The 23687-nt window shown below is 43.3% G+C and overlaps 6 protein-coding genes across 6 annotated transcripts; 3 read left to right on the top strand and 3 right to left on the bottom strand.

Annotated features, from left to right (window-relative positions):
• Nucleotides 1-715: 715 nt before the first annotated feature.
• N7525_001152 (putative GPI anchored protein) lies at nucleotides 716-1279 on the top strand (the record flags this gene model as incomplete). Its single annotated transcript, XM_002558215.1, has 1 exon — nucleotides 716-1279. One exon carries the CDS (start codon nucleotides 716-718, stop codon nucleotides 1277-1279), a length of 564 nt encoding a protein of 187 aa, XP_002558261.1.
• A 547-nt stretch (nucleotides 1280-1826) lies between these two features.
• Nucleotides 1827-3100, bottom strand: N7525_001151 (uncharacterized protein; the record flags this gene model as incomplete). Its single annotated transcript, XM_061211779.1, has 2 exons — nucleotides 1827-2604; nucleotides 2673-3100. The coding sequence occupies 2 exons, from the start codon at nucleotides 3098-3100 to the stop codon at nucleotides 1827-1829; spliced, it is 1206 nt and encodes a 401-aa protein (XP_061071005.1).
• Nucleotides 3101-4084: 984 nt separating this feature from the next.
• N7525_001150 (uncharacterized protein) lies at nucleotides 4085-5122 on the bottom strand (the record flags this gene model as incomplete). The annotated part of the gene is made up of 3 exons (XM_002558218.1): nucleotides 4085-4380; nucleotides 4440-4740; nucleotides 4799-5122. 3 exons carry the CDS (start codon nucleotides 5120-5122, stop codon nucleotides 4085-4087), a joined length of 921 nt encoding a protein of 306 aa, XP_002558264.1.
• An 11945-nt stretch (nucleotides 5123-17067) lies between these two features.
• On the top strand, nucleotides 17068-18327 carry fhpA (flavohemoprotein; the record flags this gene model as incomplete). Its single annotated transcript, XM_002558220.1, has 1 exon — nucleotides 17068-18327. One exon carries the CDS (start codon nucleotides 17068-17070, stop codon nucleotides 18325-18327), a length of 1260 nt encoding a protein of 419 aa, XP_002558266.1.
• Nucleotides 18328-18887: 560 nt separating this feature from the next.
• Nucleotides 18888-19877, top strand: N7525_001148 (uncharacterized protein; the record flags this gene model as incomplete). Its single annotated transcript, XM_002558221.1, has 2 exons — nucleotides 18888-19148; nucleotides 19206-19877. 2 exons carry the CDS (start codon nucleotides 18888-18890, stop codon nucleotides 19875-19877), a joined length of 933 nt encoding a protein of 310 aa, XP_002558267.1.
• A 235-nt stretch (nucleotides 19878-20112) lies between these two features.
• Nucleotides 20113-20660, bottom strand: N7525_001147 (uncharacterized protein; the record flags this gene model as incomplete). Its single annotated transcript, XM_002558222.1, has 2 exons — nucleotides 20113-20438; nucleotides 20498-20660. The coding sequence occupies 2 exons, from the start codon at nucleotides 20658-20660 to the stop codon at nucleotides 20113-20115; spliced, it is 489 nt and encodes a 162-aa protein (XP_002558268.1).
• Between the last annotated feature and the right edge of the window lie 3027 nt (nucleotides 20661-23687).

Below are 23687 nucleotides of genomic sequence, written 5' to 3'. Positions count from 1 at the left end.
CACCCCGATACGGAGTACAGTTCTCCTCTCTAACACCTAACACGGTACAGAGTACAGTGGAACTCCGAAACATTGGGCCAAACCTTTGTACCTAGATATACCGCCCTATATACCGCTTGCCCGGTATATACTGTGATAAGAGGCGTCGGCCGCGTAGTCTTCCTAGTGATCTTCTCAGCTAGTCTTCTCAGCTAGTCTTCTCAGCTAGTCTTCTCAGATAGTCTTTTCATGTGTCTTTTCAGTGGTGTTTTTGGCAGTCTCCGTAGGCATATACATTTAACTGCTCCATGCTGGATCACGCACCTTCACGCTACCTAGGTACCTACCTAGGTATATTAAGAGTTTTAGACTGCCAGAACCAGCAGAATTTGGCTGTAGATCTTGGTACAGATGTTTCCAATATTTCGGTCCCACTGTACTCCGTACTCCGTACATAGCCCCCCTATCCTGAACGGACCCTACGATCGACATGAAAATCGCCTTTCACAAGGCTGAGGTGATGTCGCCACTGCCACTCCAGCTGCCTAGCATCCATACGCAATCAAACTCCGATGTTTCTATCTATAGAAAAAATAATGCCAATTTACCAAATATACATAAGGAGCAGTTCCCCCACGGATTTCCAAATTTTCATTCCATTTTAAAATCTAAATCACCTACCACCTAGATCACACAAAACCTTCCCAGTCAACCTTTCTATTTTCCAACCATCAAAATGAAGTTCACTCTGATCTCCTCTACCCTCTTCCTGGCCACCGCTGCCATGGCCTCTCCAGAAGGGTTTGACGTGAACTCTATCGTCTCCGATGCCGAGGGCATCTACTCAACTGCCGTCGGCGGCGGCCAATCCATCGCCTCTGACGCCGAGGGCATCTACTCAACTGCCGTCAGCGGCGGCCAATCCATCGGATCCGACGTCGCCTCAAAGGCCACCTCTATCGCCGACGCTGTGAGCACAGGCGGATCCGCTGCCGTCTCATCCATCAGGAGCGAGGCTTCTGACGTCGCGAGCGAAGGAAGCTCCATTGGCTCTGAGATCACTAGCCGGGTTGCCACCGCTGTTTCTGCTCAGACTACATTGACTGACTCCGCCGGCTCGGCCACCGCTACCGAGTCCACTACCATGACCAGCACAGTAGCCACTGGGTCTGCTTCCGGCTCTCCTTCCGGCTCTTCCTCCACCTCTGCCTCTGACAATGCCGCCTTCGCTCGTCCCACTTCTGTCGGCGCTGTTGCTGCTGGTATGGCCGGTGTTCTTGGTGTCATGGTTGCACTGTAAAGTGTCGATACCTTTCTCCGTTGATCCAGGATTTGATTCCAGACATGATATCCACTACGCCTTTTCTTCACGACTTTCCTTATATACTTGTTCGTCCCTTTCTTGCTCGCATCTGAGAAAGGAGGTCTAATGCTGGCGTTCTTTTGAAGCTGTACATATATATATACTTTGGTTGTATGACCTACATTTGGTCGACCACTTCGACTATACAAACTCATGGAGCTGGTCATAGCAACACGACTAATAGGCATGCGTACGGCATTGTTTGTAACCAATTAAACACATTCTCTTATCTGATCTCACCGCACTGGCAGCCTTTCTCGGGTATACAAAGTGAACAGACATGACCCAAAAGTCCCATTAAGAGCGATGTCAATAGCGAATAGAGAAACTTGATTGAGCAATGGTAACAAAGGTACCAATAACGGATACAACCTTGTGAAGTTTTACATAGCAAGATATAAAGACACAAACCCGTTCCTCCGCGACGACAGGGATATCCCCTCTGTAGCGAGGACCTGGAACTTTGGGATAGCGTATCACCAGATCACTCTGTGTCCGACAGCATGATATAGTCATTATACGCTTGGTCTTTGGGTCTCTCTGGTAGTGTGGCTACCAAGAGGCCATCTTCGCTGGGATCCGACGCTAGTAGGTTATGGGAATCCACGTAGCTCACGAATTGGTACCCCGGGTGTGAGAAACTATCCCACAAAGAGATAGGCATTGATAAAAGACACAGAGAATATCCCTGAAGGTTAAACACACCTTCGATGGTCACGGTGGAGTCTATTGTTGATAGCGACGCCTGCCACTCTCTGACTTGGCCAGGAATAGTATTCCTAGGAATGGATACGGAAATAAGGGCACGTCCCGTAGGTATTTGTGCCTTGCTGGTCGGGTTCTCTACCGTCCATATGTAGTTGTCAATATGTTGGATGATGATAGATGGTTTACGACAGTCCACATATTGAGGAGTATAGCGCAGCTTAGTATTCGGGTCATTGGCTTGGGTACAGAGAGCTTCGTGAAGTTGCACAACAGTAACCGGCGCTGGTGACGCAGTGTATAGAAGGTTTGTCAGACGGGTGGTGAAATTATTGTTAACATCGTAATTGGGACCGTTATAATCAGGACTCTCGTTGCCTGTCGCAAACAGGTACTCCTCGTGATGGTCCTTGTTCTGCAATATCTTTTGCAGGCTGTGGCATGGCTGACGAAATTCTCCAGAGTAGGAAGTATCGATGAGAACGAGGACGTCTGACTTCCTGCCAAGATGAATGGAAGACCATGGGATTCTAACGGCATCAGGCCTGCGGGTTCCGCTGAGGGTCGATATCAGTGATGCTGAATGAGTGCAATCAAGGGTCGGTCCTCTTGGGGGGGTCCCTACCAGATGTCAAACTCCCATTCTGTTTCGGATACACCATGGCCAATATAGTGTATTACGAACAAGGTGCTTCTATCCCAGGTAACTTCACGGTCCATGTCATATCGCTGACTGAGTTCAAAAATTGTCTCACTTATCGCGTCCAATGCCTCCTCACTAGATGTTGATGGGATAAGCAAACTAGCCGTCTCGAATCCACATTGTATCCGAAATGTCTCCAAAAGTGCATCTTGAGGTTTGGCCAAGTCTAGGTCGTCATTGCTCCAGCGTAGACCAAGAACGACGGCTTTATTATATGGCCCGCGAGCCTGACGAGGCTTACTATCTATGGCTCCTCGGTGCAAGGCTTTAGTGACGCTCTCAAAACTGCTTTCGTGGTCACCAGAATGAGCGGTCCGGTGACTTGGAGAAGGTTGCTGCCTTTTAGACATTGTGGAAACTGAAAAAGGACGACAACGGGCCAAAAATGAAGGAATTCGGAACAATAACATGAGGATTTCACCAGAAGTTAAAGATGATGAATGATGAATATGACGTAGGAAATACACCTCCTTTTGTCTAAAGGCCAAAACCTCTCCTCCCTTGAACTCAATCGAAACACAATACCAGCTACATAATCTTCCTTATATCTGAAGTAACTGGCTTACATGAAAGCGCTAACCATATATATGTAGTAAGGGCTAACTAGAGATACGATATGAGGCACTAGATAACCTATGTGGCTTAAAGCCCCAGATAGAGAAGGTATCGAGGGACAAGAGTCGAGAGAAAAGGCATCATTCTTTCTTATAATCGAAAGATCTGGGTTCATCAATAGGAAGCACATAGGGAAACCGGGCGACAATAATATTGTCTGAAGTAATAGCATCACTCCCCCCGACAGCCATCTTAGGTCCGATATACCATCGCCGTGCGAAAATGAAATAATAAGTCATACACCTGAACCAGACAAATTGCGTTTTAATTGCAGAGGCGTAATTTGAGATATTCTCGCCCACTTCATATCTTACGATTAATTTTCGAATGTCAGCGCTATAAGGATGGCTGTCTACACCAATTCCGAGGCAACTACAGCCAACTGCAGTCTATTGGGCTGCACGAGCTATATGCGTGCAGACTAGGCAAGTTGAGTTCGGTTGAGTTTGCAGACCACCCCAACTAAGTAGCAGTCATTGTTTTGATATCCTCGCAATTAAATATCCAGACTTATTGGCATCAATGAATTATTCCAGGCCCCATTGCCAGTCTCAATATTGACTCGGAGCACGTACCAACCACAATTCATCCAAGACCTACATTATATACATAACAAGGAAGTTGTTCAGCGCATTCAAGGCTGCCTCGGCTATTGCCACCTAGACCCAAAAAAAGGCTCCAGGTTTCTATAGAGCAGCCTTTCGGACAATGAAGCACCGTTAAACATGCTCATCGGGCGCGATATCTCTTCTGGGATTTGCGACATTGGCGGTGATGGTATGTTCCGAACCAAGCAACGACTCCTTTCTGGCCACCTCTTCCTCGTTATAATCCTGACCAGGGTTGATCCTCTCCCAGCGCACAAAACAAAGGAGTCGGTAGAAAGCAGAGGCAAGAAGGGATCCAAGCAAAGGACCGACCCAATAAATCCAGTGATATCCGGGAAACGAGCGGTTGATCACATCTGGTCCTAGGGAGCGAGCAGGGTTGAGAGAACCTCCGGTATAGTAGTCACCTAGTGTGAAGGGTTAGCACTAAACGCTGTGAACTAATCTGAAAATATTTGTTACTCACCAATCAGTTCTGCAACAAAGAAAGCCAGACCAATTCCGACTGGAGCTAAATAGGTGGACTTGTGTTTTACCACCGCCAACATGATGATAACAAACACAAGCTGTGCCGTCAGGAACATCTCAATGAAGAGTCCTTGCACAATTGATGCGCCGCCGCCGAGTCGGGTCGCGCAGTTTAGCGGGCCCGGAAACAGGGCACTCACCACGCCCGCCGCAGCAATTCCGGCGACCAGTTGCGCAGGGAATACAAACAACCCCCGAAGAGGGGGCATGCCACCAGTAAGGCAGAGAGCAAGTGTAACCTGGTGAAGGTCAGCTAGATGTACTCCCATTTCCCTTCCAGTGCGACGATGTCCATACAGCCGGGTTGAAGAGACCACCTGTGACTCGGAAGAACGCCCAGACATTGACCGTCAGAGCAGACCCAAAAGAAAGAGCCGAATACAACAAATTAGAAGTATTCGGTGGGGAACCAGGTGGTGGCATGGGGGTATTAGACACCTGTGTGCCCGCGAAAGAAAAGAAGAGAAAGAGGAAAGTCCCCACGAATTCACCCATTAGGCAGAGCAAGTTGTACCGCATCCTGTCTGGGAGCCGCAACATGGGCAGCTGGCCATTTCCACCGGAGGTCTGCGTCCCCTCGAGCGTCGAGGTATCAGACGAGTGGCGTTTCTTGAACAGCATCGCGAGGGATGAGGGGGCTGGAATGAAGTGAACTAACTGAAGTCAAAGCCGACTAATATCTCGTCAGAATGGGACTACCCCAGCTTCTTCTAATATCCATCATTCTTTGTACTTTATAACCGTTGCAAGTCGCAGACGTCACTACTCACTACAGGGGCGTCGCAACTGGACCGCGACTGAGCTTAGTTTATGGCAGTGGCTCCCTTTACTAGGTGCGATTGGATAGGCTCATGTTTATGTCCCCGTATAGAATGGGATAATAGAGTGAGCATTCTGGGTTCGGTGGAGTCAAGAACCGTTGAATGGGGAGCATCCGGACTTCCGCAGACGATTGTGGGGGTCAGTTGTCTAGACCTTCCCATACGTCATTATCAATGGATTGTCCAATGGTCGATAGGTATCGGTCTTCTCCGAGTTTTCCTAGAAGCCTGTTGTTGGGCTAGTGTCAAGCATTGAGATCTAGATCGTCAGACGGATCTGGCATGAACGCCTTTTTTAAGGTTTGACAGCTCGGGATGTACCATTGCTACTCAATCCATATATATATCGGAGTGCTGATAAACAATTAGACGAGAGTCACCACGGGTAACCCGGTTAACAACGATCTTAAGACTAGGCAATTGAATGGGATACAACAACAACAACTGGTCTTAGTAAAGAGTGTATTGATTATAGGCTAAGATACATTTTAAAGGGGGACTCCTAGACTTATATTCCTTAACGAATTCTGCTATCGAGGTCCGACCAGGATCCCGGATGGGATCCTATCCGGGATAGGGTTCCACTCTCCGACAATTCTCGATTTAGGATCGAGAATTCTAATAAGATCCCAATAAAGGGATTTATAACCGGAAATACTAGGGTCCTAATATATATAATAAATATATATTTTTTTCAGTTTTAGGTTTTATATTATCAAATTTAGGAATAGGAGGGAACGGTTTGTTAAGTTAGAGAAAAGGTTAAACTATTTAACCGGCGTAAGGAATAAGGATCCTATCCCTTAAAGATCCTTAACGGGAATAGATAAGGGAGGGATTGGATCCTATATATTAACTTCTTCGACTAATTCTAGATATTCTACGATTAGACTTTCGAACTTTCGTACCCGTTTCTATAAATTCCGAATTTCCTATCCTATTATCTAGTTTAGGGAAGCTATCGAATTTACTACTAATATCTTTACCCGGCTAGGACTAGATACTTTCGAGCTAGGTTTCTTTAGCTAGTTCGCTTAGCTAGGCGGTGTAGGTTTTTTCTTTAGATTATTTATAGAGCTAGATCTACCTTAGGACTTCTTAGGGATTAGTTCCGGGCTAGAGGGGATAGGAATCGGAGTGGATTATTTTCTTCGCTTCGCGGTCGAGTCTATAGGAGCTTTAGCTATCGACTTATAGTTAGAACCGGTAGTTTCTCTAATCTTAATAGTCCCTTTTTATACTCTTCTAGTGAACTATTATCCTACTAGATTCGGGTTATATAAATATAGGACCTAAGGATATAGTCGAGTCTCTAACTCTAATACCGATTCTAGAATATAGGCGTATACGGATTAAATATTTCCGTCCCCTTTAAAAGCCTTAGAAAATTTCTTTCTAACCTATAGTTAGAAATAAACTAGGATAAGGATCTCTTCGCCTATTAGGGTATCGTCCTTCCGTTCCTTAAGTTCGGATAGGAGATATTTCTCGGACTATAGGGAGTTAGTATTTAGCTTTCCTAGTTTATACGCTTCCCGGTAGTATTTCGTAATAGCCGCTTCGGGATAGTGCTTTATCTAATTTAATAGTTCCGGGTAATTAGTAACTTAGTTATTTATAACTTTCCTTTAATCCGGACCTCCCTTTATTCGTTTCGAAGGAGAACTAGCGGATTTATCTTTAGACTTCTGTTTTATAGGGGACGAGTTCTTTTTAGCTATAGGTAACTAAACCTCCTTAACTCCGGACTTAATCGATATCTTAGGGGGAGATATTAAGTGCGGATTAATAGGGTGCGACTTATTTATTAGAAGGGTTTACTCTATAGACTAGATAGGGTTTAACGTTTACTTCCTAATCTCTTATATTTCCCGCCTAAACTCGGCTAGTATCTCGTTTTTTATTAACTAGATAACCTCGCTAGTGGGAGTCGGGATCGGAATCTAATCCTAATCACTTAGTTTAACCGACTATATAGGATTAAGACTAAAATTCGGGTCGTTAGGGTAGCGATAATTCCGAATAGAAATATTCGATAGATACCGATAATCTTAAACCACTTATCGTTAATATAGTTCTATATTAGATAGACGAACTAGATAATCTTTCGGTTAACGACTTAATCCTAATAGCTATCTAATATCTCTTAGAGTCCGAATAATCGGCCGACCACTTAGGGCTAATAGACTAGATATAGGTTATATCCTAACTACTAGGGTTAACGCTAGCGCTAGAGTTTTATTATATGGACCCTCGGGATCGGCCGCTAAGTTTTAGGGTAGGTTCTATAAATCGGTGGTAGATAATTCCTCTATATACCCTTTATTTAGGAAGTCGCTTAGGTAAGCTTATTTATCGAGGAGGAGAGAGGGATTTATTATCTCCGAAATCGCTTCGGGAATTAAATTATAGTCTATAACTAGGTTAAGAGACTAGGTAGATAAAACTTAAGAAGGAGGAAGTTAATAGAAGTTAGAGGTTAAGGAAAGACAATTTTTAGGGTCTAAAGAGTGGAACGGTAATAAATAGCTTATAACCGTTTATCGTAAGAAGTCTCCTAGTCTCACTCTTCTTTTAGAGTCTAGTCTATTAACCTCCTCTTCTAGTTAAGCTATTAACGTCTAAATACTCGTATCCGGTACTAAGGACTATATTAGTCTTACTAATCCTTATAATCCTCGTTCTTTCACTCGTTCGAAGGTAGGAAAGAAAATACACGATTTAAATACTAAGCGGTTAGATAGTCGTATTAGAGAGGTAGATATAGCTTATCGTAACTCGCGAAAGGAATAGTATAGTAAAGAGGGAGTCGATTATAATTGTTAATTATACTCGAAGTAAGTCTAAATTCTTATAGGAGGATAGGGACTTCTTTCACTATACTCCCTATATATTCGGTCTCTTTTATAAGCGTTAAGTCTGATAGGTAGTCTAGCCTTCTCTATCCTTAATAGGTTTTAATTAAATTGTCTAGACTATTATACCCTAAATACCGATTCCTTCCTTTATTTTACTAAGATTTTCGTCGGGATAGTCTTAGCGAGGGTATCTTTAATAACTTATCTAGCGTATTTATAAGCTTCTTATTATACCCTTAGATTAGTAGGGTTTTCTATCCTTTTTAAACTATATCCCCACTTCCTAGGAATAGCTAGATTTGATCTAGATAGGATAGTTAGTATAGGCCCTATATAAACTAGAGGTTATTTCTTTCGTCGTTCTTTAACCCTTTCTAGCACTCCGGGCGACCTATCTAGATTAGTAGGGTCTATACTTAAATCCGCTAGGTTTCCTAAGCTAATAATACTATACTAACGGTAAAGGTAGTAAGCTTCCTATATATCCACTCTCTAGCTAACCTACTTAGGAGGAGGATACTATCTTAGGTACTAAGAATAGTTAATATATAATTTATACTTAGGTTCTTCTTTAACGAGCTCCGGTCGAATCCTCTATCCTAATTCCTAAACCTCTCGTCTATTAATAAATAAGGATCCGAAGTAAAAATGCGTTAGGTTCTAGTTCGGTAGTATATTAGGGAATTACTTAAAGAATTTAATTAGATAGTCTTAGTATTCTAGCGGAAATAAATTAAGGTACTTAATATCGTCGGGATAGGGTTAGAACTCCCCTAGACTATAATCTTAATACTATTGCTCTAAATCTCGTTCGTATTAATTGTGGTGTCGATTCTAATCTCCCTATTATCTATTCGCTAGAATAGGTGGTACTAGTCTTCGCTATATATATTAAGGTAAGCGTACTTAAGTATAAGCTATTTCTATCGGTCGTTTATAAAAGAATAAGTAAGAAAAGCTATATACGTTATTAAAGAGTGATAGCGGATAAAGAGAGAGAAGCCTATTAAAGTGGCGGACGTAGATAAGATATAGTTATCTCTTAGCCTATAATAGTAGCACGAGTTATAGTAATAAAATTTTAGGTTATCACTCGAACCTTACTATCGGCGGGTTCCTTTTCTCACTTCTTATAGCAACTCGCTTATTCGCTAATAATATAGTTTCGACCGGAAAGCTTCCTCTTTAGCTTCCTCTTTCTAGTCCTCGGTACGGAAGTTAAATAGCTTAATATAGTTAATATAAAACTTCCCGACTAGAAGGTTAGTTATAAGATCTAAGAGCTTCACTATTCGCTTCTTTAAGTAGACCTAGATAACTTAGAACGGCCCTTTCTATTATACTTCTAGTTTCCTTCTTTAGACTTAATCTATATTATAATTCTTTAGAAGGACTAGGTCCCCTACTAAAAACTCTCTTCCTATAAGATCTATATTCTATTCCCGATCTAGATAGTGCTCTCGAGCTATATCCTAAATTCTACTACGTATTATTATATAGCTATCCGCGGCGCTTCCCTATTAGTCCTAGGTAGAAGCTTAGGTTATTTCTAATAGGATTTAGGAAACTATTTTTTCTTCTACTATCGGGGTTCCCGAATATCGCGGTTAATACCCTATTAATAACTATACCGGACTATAGTTATAGGGAGCTATCGGCCGAGTATTAATTATATATACGGTAACACTTAGGAATTGATCCTATATTAAGTAAAACTCGGTCGATCTAGCCGCTAGTGCCCGGAGGATATTTAAGACTTACTTTACTATCCTTTCTACTAACCTAACTAACTAAGGGGACCGAGATATAGCGAACCTTTAGATAGTTCCCGCTTTCTTAATTCGCTCTTATAGCTCCCTTTATTTAAAGTAGGACCTATTATTAGAGTATATCTCGGTAGGCTATCCTATAAACTTAACCACTTCGTTAATTAGGAAATTAAAGGTGGTGTTCCTATCTACTTCTAGGGTAGCTTTCGTAAAGATAAACCGGCTAAAATAGTCCGCTCTAATTAGGATATACTAGTTCCTAGTTATAGTGGCTAGTGAGAAGGGACCTAAGTAGTTAATAGCGAATAAGTCTATAGGTTCTAATACGACCACTATATATAGGATTAATTTCGGGAGTTTAGGTCCGATTATTTGATAGTCCGGATAAGACCGATAATACTCTTTTATATCCTTTAATCTTATAGGCTAATAGTATCTACCGATTATTCTTCTAATCGTGATCCTAGCTACATAGTGTCTATAAAGGTTATATAACTCTATTATCACTTGATTTATACGGTTAGACTTAATATATTTAGAAAACTTCCTATTAGTTTCTAGGTATACTAGGAACCCTTCCCTATCTAAATATATTAGGTAGAACTATTTATCCTTTAGCGATCGCTAATTGCTTAGTAACCGTTAAATAATACTTCCGTACTATTTATTGTCTAGGTAACGCTAGAAAAGGGACCGTTCCTATACTAGTCCTAATAGTTCCGTTCTTCTAGCGCTAGTGAGAGTTATAATTAGGGTTATAAATTTATCTTTATCTAGCTAGGTTCGAATCCTCTAGTGTGGTAATCTAGATAGACTATCTACTATAATCTAGGTCTTTCCCGGTATATAATATATAACTAAGTTATACTCCTATAGACGGTATTACTAACGGGCTATCCGACTAGTAGCGTCCGAGTTCGCTCCTAGTACTATCTTTAAAGCGAGGTGATCTATATATAGTATAACGGGGTATAGTACCCCCTAGACTAGCTATCTCACTTCTTCTAAATATCGTAAGACTACTAAGCACTCCTTTTTAGTGGTATGATAGCGAGTCTCTATATCTATTAGGATAAAAGATATATATAGGATTAGGATCTTATCCTTAATCATTAACCTACCGGACTTCGTCCCTACTAGTAGGGTTTTTATTTAGAATAAGACTCCTCCGATACCCCGATTAGAAGTATCTATTACTAGATAATACTAAAGTGCCGGATCGCCCCCTCCGATAGTCACCTTAGAGATTCTACGCTTAATCCTAGCGAACGCTTTCTATTAAGCTAGTCCCTACTAGAAGTTAACCACTCGACGATTCCGACCTTTTCCCTTAGTCTTAATTACTTCCTTTAAGATAGCCACTAGATCCGCTTTCCTAGGAATAAAGGTACGGAGGAATAGTAAGATATAGATTAACCTTATTAGTTCCGGCTCTAATATTAGTATAGGCTAATTAGTAATCGCCTCCGTCTTATTAATAGATAGCCTTAACCCCGACTCCGTCCTATTATATCTAAGGATCTCTATATAGGTCGTAAAGAACTTAGTCTTCCTTAGGTTTAATATTAATCCTAACTAGATTAGCCGAGGAAAGTAGCGTTTGTAAAGGAACTAGATTATATCCTCTACGGTCTTCGCCCCTACTATATCGTTATTAAGGAAGTTATTAAACCTATATTCCCCTACCCTAAGAGGAGGCTCTCTATCCGGGTCTAGGATATCCCCTATAGCGAGGTCTTTTAATCTAGTATAGGTCCCTAGGGCTTCTATTAGTCCCTATCCTATCTAGGGGTAATAGTATTAGCCTAGAATCGAGTTAAAAGCCGTCTTATATATATATTCTAGATCTAGCGGGACCGCCTAATATCCGTTCGCTATATCGGCCTTAAAGAAGACCTTCTATTTTACTTAGCCTATTATATTAAGGATAGGCTTAATACGCTTTATTAGGTAATTTATCTTCACCGTTACTACGTTTAAAGGGATATATTAGTAGACTATTCGTAACCGATAGGTTAGACTAGGCTTAGATATAAACTTCGTTTTAGCACTCTATAAGGAGATATATCTAGTGATAATACCCGCCTTCTCTATAGGTAGTAGATACTTTCGTTACTATTCCTCTTCCTCCGGAGTGTATCAAGATAACTTAGCGGCCTTTAGAATCACTCTAGGAAGGGTTAGAATACGATAAATTAGTAACTTAGTAGGCGGTATATCTACAATATCTTCTATAAAGTAATCTCGCTAGGTATATAGCACTCTAGTAACTTATAGCTATATCGGGTCTAATAGACTAACTACGTCTCTAACTAGCTCGGAATTCTCTCGTATCCACTTATTAGCTAACGATTAATCGGTGCTTATTTCTCGATAATAGTAATATAGTCGATCTCGTATTAGATAGCTAATACCGCCCTAATCTAGCACTTCTTAGGATATAATATCCTCTCTCTCGGTCCTTATCTTAGTATAGTTAGTACCTACTTAATACTAACCTTCCTTTCTATTCTAACTTTATAAAACCCTAGTTTTAATTATAGAGATATATATTTATAATTAGTGCTATTCTTTATCACTATAACACTAGCGGGGAGTTAACCCCGTTTTATAGCCTAGCAATATTTCTTCTATCTATAACCTTATAAGGCGGTCTAGTAACGATAAATTAGTTAGTCTAAATTAGATTAGTTTATTATTAAACTTCCTTCCGGATAGGGTCGTATTCGATAGTATTAATATAGGTAAAGGATATTATAGAGAGAGAACGATTAGACCCGACTATATAAGTAATATCCCCGGTTACTTAATTTTCTTCGCGCCTATAGGGTCTAAGGTCCCTACTATAGGCGCGGTTAGTTTCCTAAGGATTTAGAGTTAGCGTCCGATCCTAGATTATTAAGACCTAAGAACTCGGACTCTATCTCTATCTCCGATTCCCTATTAGTTTAGTTATAGCCTATTTAAGCTATAAACTACTATTTAGCGTCGCTAATCTAATATAGTACGGAATTAGAGTTTACTTCTATAACTAGAACTCGAGCGGTAGTGCCCGTTCGAATCACTAGAACCTAGAGCTATTTATTATTCCGGATTATATATTTATCCTTACTATAGTCCCCTATTAGTCCTACGTTCTATATCTAATACTTACCTAATAGAAGCGTGTAGTTAGGTTATCTATTCCTATTAACGATAATAGTAGCGATAACACGAGTGGTATTAGCTACTATAACGGTTATCTAGACTAAGTCTAATATTCGGGATAATAATCTATCCGCCACTTCTATAAATATATTTATAAGGGGAACTATTCTATATCGGAGCTTATTTATAACTCTATAGGGAATTAGATTCCCGGTTAACCCTCTATTAATTAGAACTTTTATTAGCTTAGCTATAGTGGTAATATTCTCTTTTACTATTACGATTATATCCGCTAATATATAGAAAAGGATATAAGAGTTTAGATCCTTAGGCTATATTATATTATCGTAGTGACCCTAATCGGGATTAGGTTCCCTACTCGAGGATAAAGCCTCGCTTAAATTTAAGGTTACTATAAGGTTCTAACCGGTACTTATCCGGGCTCGTTTAGATAGCTTCTACTCTTTCTTAGTAGGTGTTAACTTAAGAAGCTTTAAGATCTCGGTCCTAGCCTAAGGCGAGATATCAATTAACTAGGTTAGAGTTATCTTAACTTATAACTCGTTTAGTAGCTATTTAATACTAATTAATAGGCCCACTAATACCTAGGGAGGACGACGTTATTTTAGGGCTCAGCTTTTCTTACCTAGAGCCTAAGTAGTCGCTCCCTCCGCTTCGGGTCCCTATTAGTCCGAATCACTCTACCGCGCTCGCTTAGTCCTAGTATTCGTAGTATATACCTAGTGAAGATTCTCGAAGGTATTCTTACTTAAATTAGGTTAGTAGACTATAACTAAACTTCCCGAAGTTATAACTATATTCGAACTAAAGCTATATAGGTCGATACCCTCGGATTCGTACACTTCCTATTAGTTCTATTAATTGATTCGGTTATCTTCTATATCTATAAAGGTAACTATTTACTATAATATTACCGCCGAAGTAGTTTACGTAACCGGTCTTAAGGATTCGGATAAAGGTAGGTCTTAGGTTATTAGTTCCTTCTTTCTTACCTAACGCTATAAATCTACGGACCGGATCTTCTCTTACTTATCGGATAATAATAGAACGTTAGTATAGGATAGGGTTATATAACTAGATTGACTATACCGCTAGTAAACGATCGATTCTAGTATCTATAGGGTAATCTTTATAGAAGGACCGGTGCTATTCTAACCCCGAGCTAGACCCGCGGGTTTCTTACCGGTAGCCGGTTAGGACTACTTCTATAATATAATAGCGCTTCTTATTATAACTATTAGATCCTTTAGAGCCGCGGCTATCTATTCGGATTCCGATTTAGGAGTGATTTAGGTCGTTTGATTCCTACCTATAGTAGTCGAGACTAAAGCAATTATATCTTCGACTCGGATTGTCTCTCCCTTCTTCACTCGCTCCGCTAGTATTAGTTATACCGCTAAACTAGTTATCTAATCCGTAAGACCGGCAACCTATACCCTAGCTAAAGTAGGTTAGCTTACTTCCCCGACCTAAGCGCTTAACTCGCGGACGGCGTTTGTATACTCTTCTAGAGTTCGGGTTCCTTACTTCTACTAATAAATTATCCTCTAGACTTTTAGTTTATTAATTTCCTTTCGGATAGGAGGGAATCTATCTATAAGCTTAGCGGAGAATTATTAGAAGTTATCCTAAGTTTCGGTTAGTAGTATATTAGCGAATTCTAGGGCTATACCCCTTAGGCCTTATAGAAGAGATATTACTTACACTTCCGACCTATCTTCCGCACTTATATTTACCCCTACCTAAGTATATTTACACTATTTAATATAATAATTTATATTCTCCCCGGGTAACCCTAAGAATAGTTACGGATCCCTTATATCGAAAGGCCGGTAGTAACCTTTAAGCTAGGTAAGTTTAGGTACTAATAACGGAGCCGAAATAGTTAACTCGTTAATCTAGGCTATTAACTCTATCACCTTAGGGTCGGTGTTTTTTATAATAGTAGTAGGTAAATCGATTAAAGGAGAGTTAAAAGATAGGGACTACTAGGAAGATAGCGAGTTATATATACTTATCTAAGCCCCTACTTACTTAGTAATATCCCTTAGTGTCCTTAAATCGATTCGGTCCCGATCTAGGGTTCTTAGCTAAGAAGGTCCTAAGATTGATAGTAACTACGCCTATAATAGCGCTAACGGATTCGATCCCGATAAAGGAGGGGAAGGGTTAATAACTTAAATAGGCTACTCTAGCGGCGAGGTTAATCTCTAATATAGATCTAGGTCTAGGTCCTTAAAGGTCTAAATAGTAGGTGCTAGTGATAGACTCGGGGTCTCCTCCCTTCTAGTCCTATCCGATTTCTCGCTTTATTTCTTTCTTCGGTTAGACCGGTTCGAACCTATCCGGTTTAACCTATTCTTAATAATCTCTTCTTAATAACGCCTTCTACCTTAGCTTCCTACTTAGGAAGGCGGTCTAATATACGAATTTACTACACTACACCGCCTTCTACCCTAGGCTATAGGTCTAGGAAGGTAGCGCCGCTCGCTAACGTCCCTATAGTCTCTATCTCCCTACGACTTCTCCCCTATACTATAGGAAGCCGTGGACGGATAGGGGTTTGAAGCTGTCTTACGGAGACACCTCCCGTAGGTCCTCCCTACGTCGGTCACTAAATGATAAACAATTAGACGAGAGTCACTATGGGTAACCCGGTTAACAACGATCTTAAGACTAGGCAATTGAATAGGATATAACAACAACAACTGGTCTTAGTAAAGAGTGTATTGATTGTAGGCTAAGATACATTTTGAAGGGGGACTCCTAGACTTATATTCCTCAACGAATTCTGCCGTCGAGGTCCGACCAGGATCCCGGATGGGATCCCATCCGGGACAGTGCTCGCGGATTACCAAGGTTTGCTGACCGAGTGAACCGCCTCAAAGCTGGTGAAGGATTGGACCATGATAGGATGTCGGACCTAATCGATGGAGATGATGAATCTTCGATCCAGCAGCTCGCATAGCCAGGACGGCTAAAACGGCATCGGCCCTAATCCGGGTAATTCTTGTTCATATCAATTAGTACAGAATTCCAACGAAGTACCGAGGCATATCTTCTGCCTGACTTCTAAGGTCACCTGCCAGAGTTAGCAGGCCCCAGGCCAAACGTGAAGAGTAGGTAATCAAATCGTCAAATCAGGCTTCCCCGACCGAATGGACCGGCAGAAACCGGTCCGTTTGGCGCCGACGAGATTCTCCGTGGCGTGACCATGTGTGACAACTCAATATACGGGATGGTGTATACACAGAGAGAGGTGAGGGTAGGAAGGCCCCTTGACCGACATGGATATTTGTCTCTATTCTGGGGAAGGAAGGGTGCATTTCCTTCCAAGGTTGTCTTGGACGAGTTGCAAGATGTTCTGCCAAATCATGGGAAGCGGTGAGGCGGAAGAGCAGAGTCCGCCTTCACGAGGGATGTCCAATAGGAAATGGAGTTATTCCTGGAGATCAGAATTTCTGAGGTTACAATGAACAGCTGGTATGATCGACACTCTGGGATCCCACTCTATCATATGTCGTGGAGACATGTAGTTATTCTTATTCAAATGTACTCTGTGCTGTGTACTCTGTAGAGTCTAAGAACTTAGAACATGCGACACAAACTTGCAACTTACAGGTGGCAAGTTGCAAGTTGCGAGAACAGACCGAGTTAATCCCTTTCTGTCCCTCCGCGGAGCTCTCCGCGGAGATATCTTCGCTTCGGCACTGAAAATACTCAGGGATCATGCCAGACACCTTCCGAATTTTCCAAATCCCGTTGACGTTCTAGCGATCCAGTTACGGTGGAGATGGATGGCTAGACAACCAACCAAACGCAACCGGTTTCTTATTACCCAAATACTCCGACTTCTTATATTTAAGCCGCTACCCCGGTCATTGAACAGTTGAGACATCGGACAAACCTGTTCTTTCCTCAATTACCCAAATAAAACAGATCCATTCATCATGGGTTCCAATCCGGGAATGACCCCAGACCAAATCGCACTCATTAAGGCGACAGTGCCGGTTCTCGTGGAACATGGCAACACCATCACCACTGTCTTTTATCGCAACATGCTTGCAGCCCATCCGGAGTTGAACACCGTGTTCAACACTGCTAACCAGGTCAATGGCCATCAACCTCGCGCGTTGGCCGGTGCACTCTACGCATATGCATCGCATATCGATGATCTCGGCGCACTTGGCTCCGCGGTTGAGTTGATCTGCAACAAGCATGCCTCTTTGTATATCAAGCCCGACGATTACAAGATCGTCGGCAAGTACCTTCTCGAAGCCATGGCCGAGGTGCTCGGTGCGGCTTTGACCCCAGAGATCCACGACGCATGGGCCACGGCCTACTGGCAGCTCGCCGATATCATGATCGGCCGCGAAAAGCAGATTTACGAACAGGCCGAGGGTTGGACTGACTGGAGAGACTTCAAGATTGTGAACAAAGTCAAGGAATCTGAGGAAATCACCTCCTTCTATCTCTCCCCCGTTGATGAAAAGCCACTGCCGGCCTTCCAGCCCGGCCAATACATTTCCATCCAAACCTACGTCCCAGCTCTCAAGTACCCGCAGGCCAGACAGTACTCACTCAGCGACCAGCCGAAGCCGGACTATTATCGCATCAGTGTTAAGAGAGAACTAGGCCTCAGCCCTGCCGCTCCAGGTGCTGCCGCCCATCCGGGTTACATCTCAAATGTGCTACACGACACATTCAACATTGGCGACAAACTCAAGGTGTCCCACCCGTGCGGAGACTTTTTCCTTGCCCCTGCCGACTCAGAATCCGGTAACCCGATCGTGTTGATCTCTGCTGGCGTGGGCCTAACGCCACTGACCTCGATGCTCAACACATTGATTTCCAAGTCGCCCGCAACGCGCAAAGTGCATTTCATCCATGGTGCACGTTCATCGGGCGCGCGTGCTTTCAAAAAGCACATCTCCGAGCTCCCAAAGCAATTCCCCTCCATCCAAACGACGTTCTTTACGAGCCATCCCTCCGAGGGAGAGACAGAAGGTGTGGACTTCGACCATGTCGGGCGGGTGGACTTGACCAAGTTGAAGGATCGGGATTTGTTCCTTGATGATCCCAAGACCGATTACTATATTTGCGGACCCGGAAAGTTCATGACTGATATGGAGTCGGCTCTTAAGGCCAAGGGTGTGGATGCCGATCGCGTCAAGATGGAATTGTTCGGAACCGGAGGTATTCCTCACTGAGTATGGATTATGATCAAGCCAATTTTGTCTCTCAGTTTTTTAAAGTTGGTAGGTATCGGTTTGGGGTTTAGAAGCATATATCTCATCTCTTGAAATTTCAAATCACGATTGACGAACGGAAGAAGTCAAAATCACTGCCCAAGAGTGTAAGGTTGGATTACCCGTCTGCTGAGCAAGCAAATCAATCTTAACTACCTAAAGGGGATAACTACACCCAGTTGGGTAGGATGTACTCCGTACTCCCTACTACTAGGTACTGTACTTGGATTTCCACACAGCGGGGAAGCTTAGCGCCCTGGAGCCCTGGGTGTATTAATAATCCTGTCGATTAAAAAAGTAATCGATCGACATCCATGGATCCACAAAGAACTCCATACAGAGCGTCATTTGATTCGGTCATTGTTGCCATTGACCGAACATGATTTCCATTTATAAGCATGAAATTTAGGACATAAAAGTTTCCTCTTGAAAATCCTCCAAGTCGAGTGTACCATCCAAGACCTTCTGAACTACAGCCTACCAACTGAGGCGCCCTTCTATCATCCATCTCCTATATCAAAATGGGTGTCAAAATCGGGGTCTTCCCCGCCTCTGGGGCCCTTGGGTCAAGCGTTGTGAACCACCTAGCGAAACTAGTCCCAGTGTCCGACCTGGTTCTGATTGCCCGCTACCCCGAGAAACTGTACGACCTCCAGCAAGCTGGAGCTAAGGTACGGAAGGCCGACTACGATGAGCCATCGACATTAGACACAGCCTTCGAAGGTGTCGATGTCTTGATGCTGATTTCATATGCGTCATTCGAGATAGATCACAGGGTCAAGGTAAGGAACCCCAGTTATATTACCCAAGTAAGTAGTTTGTCTAACAATGATAACCAGGCACACCATCTTGCTATAAATGCGGCCGTCAAGAGCGGCGTCAAGCACATATTCTACTCCTCTCTTGGATTCGGCGGTGACCTAACCGACCACAGCATCGCTCATGTGATGGGCGCCCACATCCAAACAGAGAAGTATCTCTCTTCGCTGCAAGACACGGTGTCCCACACCATAGTCCGCGAGGGTCTGTACACCGAATCCTTCCCGATTTATACTGCATTCTTCGATCCGCAGAATCCAGCGGACGAGGTTGCGATCCCTCATTCGGGTTCAGGCCCGGGCGTGGCGTGGGTCAAGCGCGATGAGCTGGGCGAGGCAACCGCCAAATTGATTGCCTCGTATATCAATGGCCCGACCAGTTTCGAGTATTTGAACAAGGCTGTCCTGCTCTCTGGGTCTCGGGAGATCTCCCTTGCGGAGACAGTTGAGATTATCGGTCAGGCTATTGGGCAACCGCTTAAGATCCGTGAGATATCTGTCGATGAATTTGTGAATCTTCCTCAGATTGGTGATAAGCTTACATATCATGGGGTTAATCTTTCGAGGGAGTGGGCTACGGCTTGGGAAGCTATCAGGCGGGGTGAGACTGCAGTTGTGTCTCCCGCTCTACGTGAGATCTTGGGACGTGAACCGGAGAACTATGAAACTACTATCAAGGCCTTGATGGGATGAGCATTTGCAGGTTGCTCTGATTCGAATGCGTGTACCAAGAAATCAAATAGATTATTTTCACCTGAGATCGAACCCAATCGCAGGAAAATCAGCTGATTGAATATCTCTATTTGTCATTTCTATATACTATATGAACTGTTGAATGAAATGCCCAGTAGTAGAGGGATCCCACCAGAATGCCTCTCCAAAAGCACAAGCAACTCTTATCGACCCAGCATCAAAACCGAGTAGACATTTAGGCGGAGTAGTTCTTCAACTCCTTAACATAGAGCTTCTCACTGCGGTACTCAGCGTTGTGAGCAGCGTACCAGAAGATCTCCTTGACCTTGTTGTCGCCGTAGCCGTCAATGGCGAACCAAGCCTTGCCGCCATGGGTGAACAGACCCTCCTCGTTGACACCAAAGCCAGTGAGGTTGCCGCCCTCGGGGACAGCGCCGGAGTGAGGGAGGGTCATACCGAGGGGCGAGACAGAGTCTTCGACAATGTAAAGGTTCTGGAAAGCGGTAGGAACAGCGTTCTTGGCAGTGAATGAGACGAGGCCGTTGGGGCTGCCGCCACGGACTAGAAATAGCATATTAGTTAGAAAGTTGAATTGAGGACATGAAGGGCTGGATGCTTACGGATCAGGATCTCATGAGTGGTGGTGTTGGCACCAATGTAGGCGTTCTGGCCATCGGTCAGGACGGTATTACCGCCTTCAGCGACAAGAGTGAAAGCGTTGGGAAGGTTGGCAGCGCTAATAGCGCCGACGAAGGCAGTGATGGTGGCGAGGGAGAACTTCATTTTGAGTGTGAATTGGACTTATAGAATAGATTGGTGGTAGACTTACAGAGAAGAACTCGGCTCTTATATATTCATGAGCTATATCTACTGATGTAAATTGAACCAAGACCTACAACACACCTCGACTTGTTGTCATAAAATTGGGTAAGATACTATTTTTAAAAAGAGTGGCCACTACAGAAAACTCAGCCAGTTTTATTGGACGATCATTTCGCGATATTGAAACATGTCTTGCAACCCCTCAGGACAAAATGATTTACTCCGCATTTCGACAGACATAGCGGTCTAGTCCCGTATCTACAGGATCCTACATATCTGTCAAACTAGAGAGAAGTCTACGGTACGACGTGAGAGACTTGGAGATGCATGATTTGTTGAGAAATTGAATTGTCGATCAAGCAACTTGCTAGAATACATAGGTCGGGATTGACAATATCATAATATTGATCGACCGCGTCTACCCACCTAGTCCTGAGACATTGAATGTCACCCAAATCCCTAACAGGTTCTGCGTCTTCGAAAATCCGGGTACATACTTGTGCAGTTTCTTTCCGGAAGGAACCTGAGTTCACTAAGCCCCTGTCGATCTTCAGGATTGAGTGGAGAATCAGTCTGAAACATTACCTTTCTCGACTCCTATTCTATGTACGGAGGGGCGCCAGGTTCCCAATCTAGACTGACTCTATTTTTGAGTCCGGCTATTTCTTGTTGCTGTCTGAATGCGACCCTGACTCAAAAGTTGTAAGAGTGTTGGTCCGAAGGTCCCTGTTTGCAAGAGAAACTTGTTGATCCAAATTAGGCTGAAATGAGTACGGAGTTTGGCTGAAATAGCCACTGCCATTCTCGAATTTTCTTCGAAGGTTTTCTTCAAATGCTTATTTGGAACCGATGACACCTCTATCCGGTTGGACCCCACGAGCCTTTTCTTTAATCCAAACTCTAATCAATAGTCCGATTGTATGACATCATATATTTTCACCTTCCCAGGTAGCAGTACTCGGCAATAACCTTGGAAGGTGTCGCGGTCCGAGATCGAGCCTGACTTCCACAATGGATATAAACCACAACACACTGGAGCCTTCCAAGGTTCATCCGGAAGGCAGTGTGGCTACTACGGCGGCTATGTTAAACATATGAACGCAAGTCACGTGGCCACTTTCTCATCAAGAGCTAAACAATGCACATCTATTACGTAGCTTTAGCCAGAAAAAGCCCGAGGAATATAGCATAATATCCGAGATATTAGTGGGATATACCTAGAATGGATCAGATATATTTGCGCAAGTCAATCTGCCCAGCCCTGGAGATTATGGAAGGACATGTCTGACCACGTGACGGATACATCTATCCCTTCGTTTTTAGTTTTGCTTCACTTACACTCTGCAACCAGGAAATTTCCTGTCAAATATCGGGTTACAAAGCACCCCTCTTGTTCAAATTGACCATGCTGGGAAGAGGCACATCTTTATAATCTACATATGCGAAATTTTACACCTAGACACAGCTACAAAAATAGTGTCTGCACCGTCTGCAAATTTGCCCCAGGGATGACCCCAGTCTGCATTCCAGATGCGCTCCCCATTCTCCCTAAAGAACGCCATAATGGGGTCGACATCCTTAGTTGGTCGGAACTTGCCTGCCTACTTCATGCCAATGGGGTTTGTCTGGGCCGCGTAACCAGTGTCACATTTGATTATTTCCATGTACTACTGATAAAATTGTTCGAGCTTGATTGTGGAGCGTGTTAAAAGCACACTGGACCTCGGCAACAGTGAGGTTTTGCGGACACCCAGCCGTTCATATTGTTGTTCTGGTGTCACAACTGCATTAGCCTTTTGGCCAACTACAGGAATTTGATCGAATATACGCGCATTGAGCCGCAAATCGATGCATACACTCACCTTGCCACAAGAGAATTTGTGTTCTTGGAAATGATCGTAACCCTTGTTCCCAATATATATCAGAGCCTAGACACCTCTATTGTTCCATCATATACATCACAGCATATCGATTAACCTCGGACCATCCGACCGCTCGGTCGAGCTAGACATCGCTTAATGCGGTTGATAATTTACGAAATATAGAGTGGAAACGAGAAGACATTATACTTCGTATGACACGTATTGTGAATTGCAAATTTAAGAGTGGATCACGTATTTAGACGGGTACCCGTAAGTGGGACTTGCTCAACCGTATGATGTCCACGGGTATATCTGATTTGGGAGTTACATCCGAGCGCAAGTTGTGCATCGTTCAGCGGAAGCAACTTCCATTAGTAGGATGCACTTTAACTTGCTAACAATTTGCACGAAGCGGCAAGGGCTGTCTTTTCTTCTGACAAACGAACTATAGCAAGAATTGAATACGTATTATACAACACTTATGGTTATCGTAATGGCGGACTATCGAGCTTGAGTGGCCTAGGTCAAGAGCAAGTTTCATCACACTCGCGTAAACCAACTGGGTGTACTTGGCAGTCGGGAAACAAGTGAGAATCAAGCATTGTTACTGTTGTTGATTGTCCATGCCCAGGCTCCAGATGTCATAGTTTAGAAGATCTGGTGACATATATAAACCATCCAAGACGGGAAACTTGCCTTCTGTTGCCTGAGTGTGAAGTGTCGCATCACAATACAAAGACGGCAAAGATTTTATCCTCTATGGTCCGATCCGGGCAGCGCTATTTTGGTCAGTAGCCACCCGAGCTACTGATGAAGATCCAGCGGCCTGGAATCAAGATCTAGGAACGATAGTTGGGACTTGAATCGAGTCAACCCGTGTATTTCGTGCAGATGACAGGTCTAGCGCCCGTTATTGCTCCACTGGGTTAAGGCGTGCTGGGTGGACTGACCCTCTTCCTCATCTTGGAACGAGCCGTCACACAGGGGTAACGGGTCACCTGCAGGGTACTGAGTTAAGCCTCGGTCGATGACTCGGTACAGGCCTGGAGTGCAATTTTTTTAAGGTTGTGTGATAGATCTGAGGTGTCAAGGGGGTGAGGTGCTGGTTGTTATTCACAAAATCTAA

The sequence above is a fragment of the Penicillium rubens genome, assembly GCF_028828025.1.
Source record: "Penicillium rubens strain IBT 27055 chromosome Unknown utg000001l_segment0_segment0, whole genome shotgun sequence".
Lineage (NCBI taxonomy): Eukaryota > Fungi > Ascomycota > Eurotiomycetes > Eurotiales > Aspergillaceae > Penicillium > Penicillium rubens.
The sequence above is the reverse complement of the archived record's forward strand: the minus strand, read 5'-3'. Positions and strand labels throughout refer to the sequence as shown.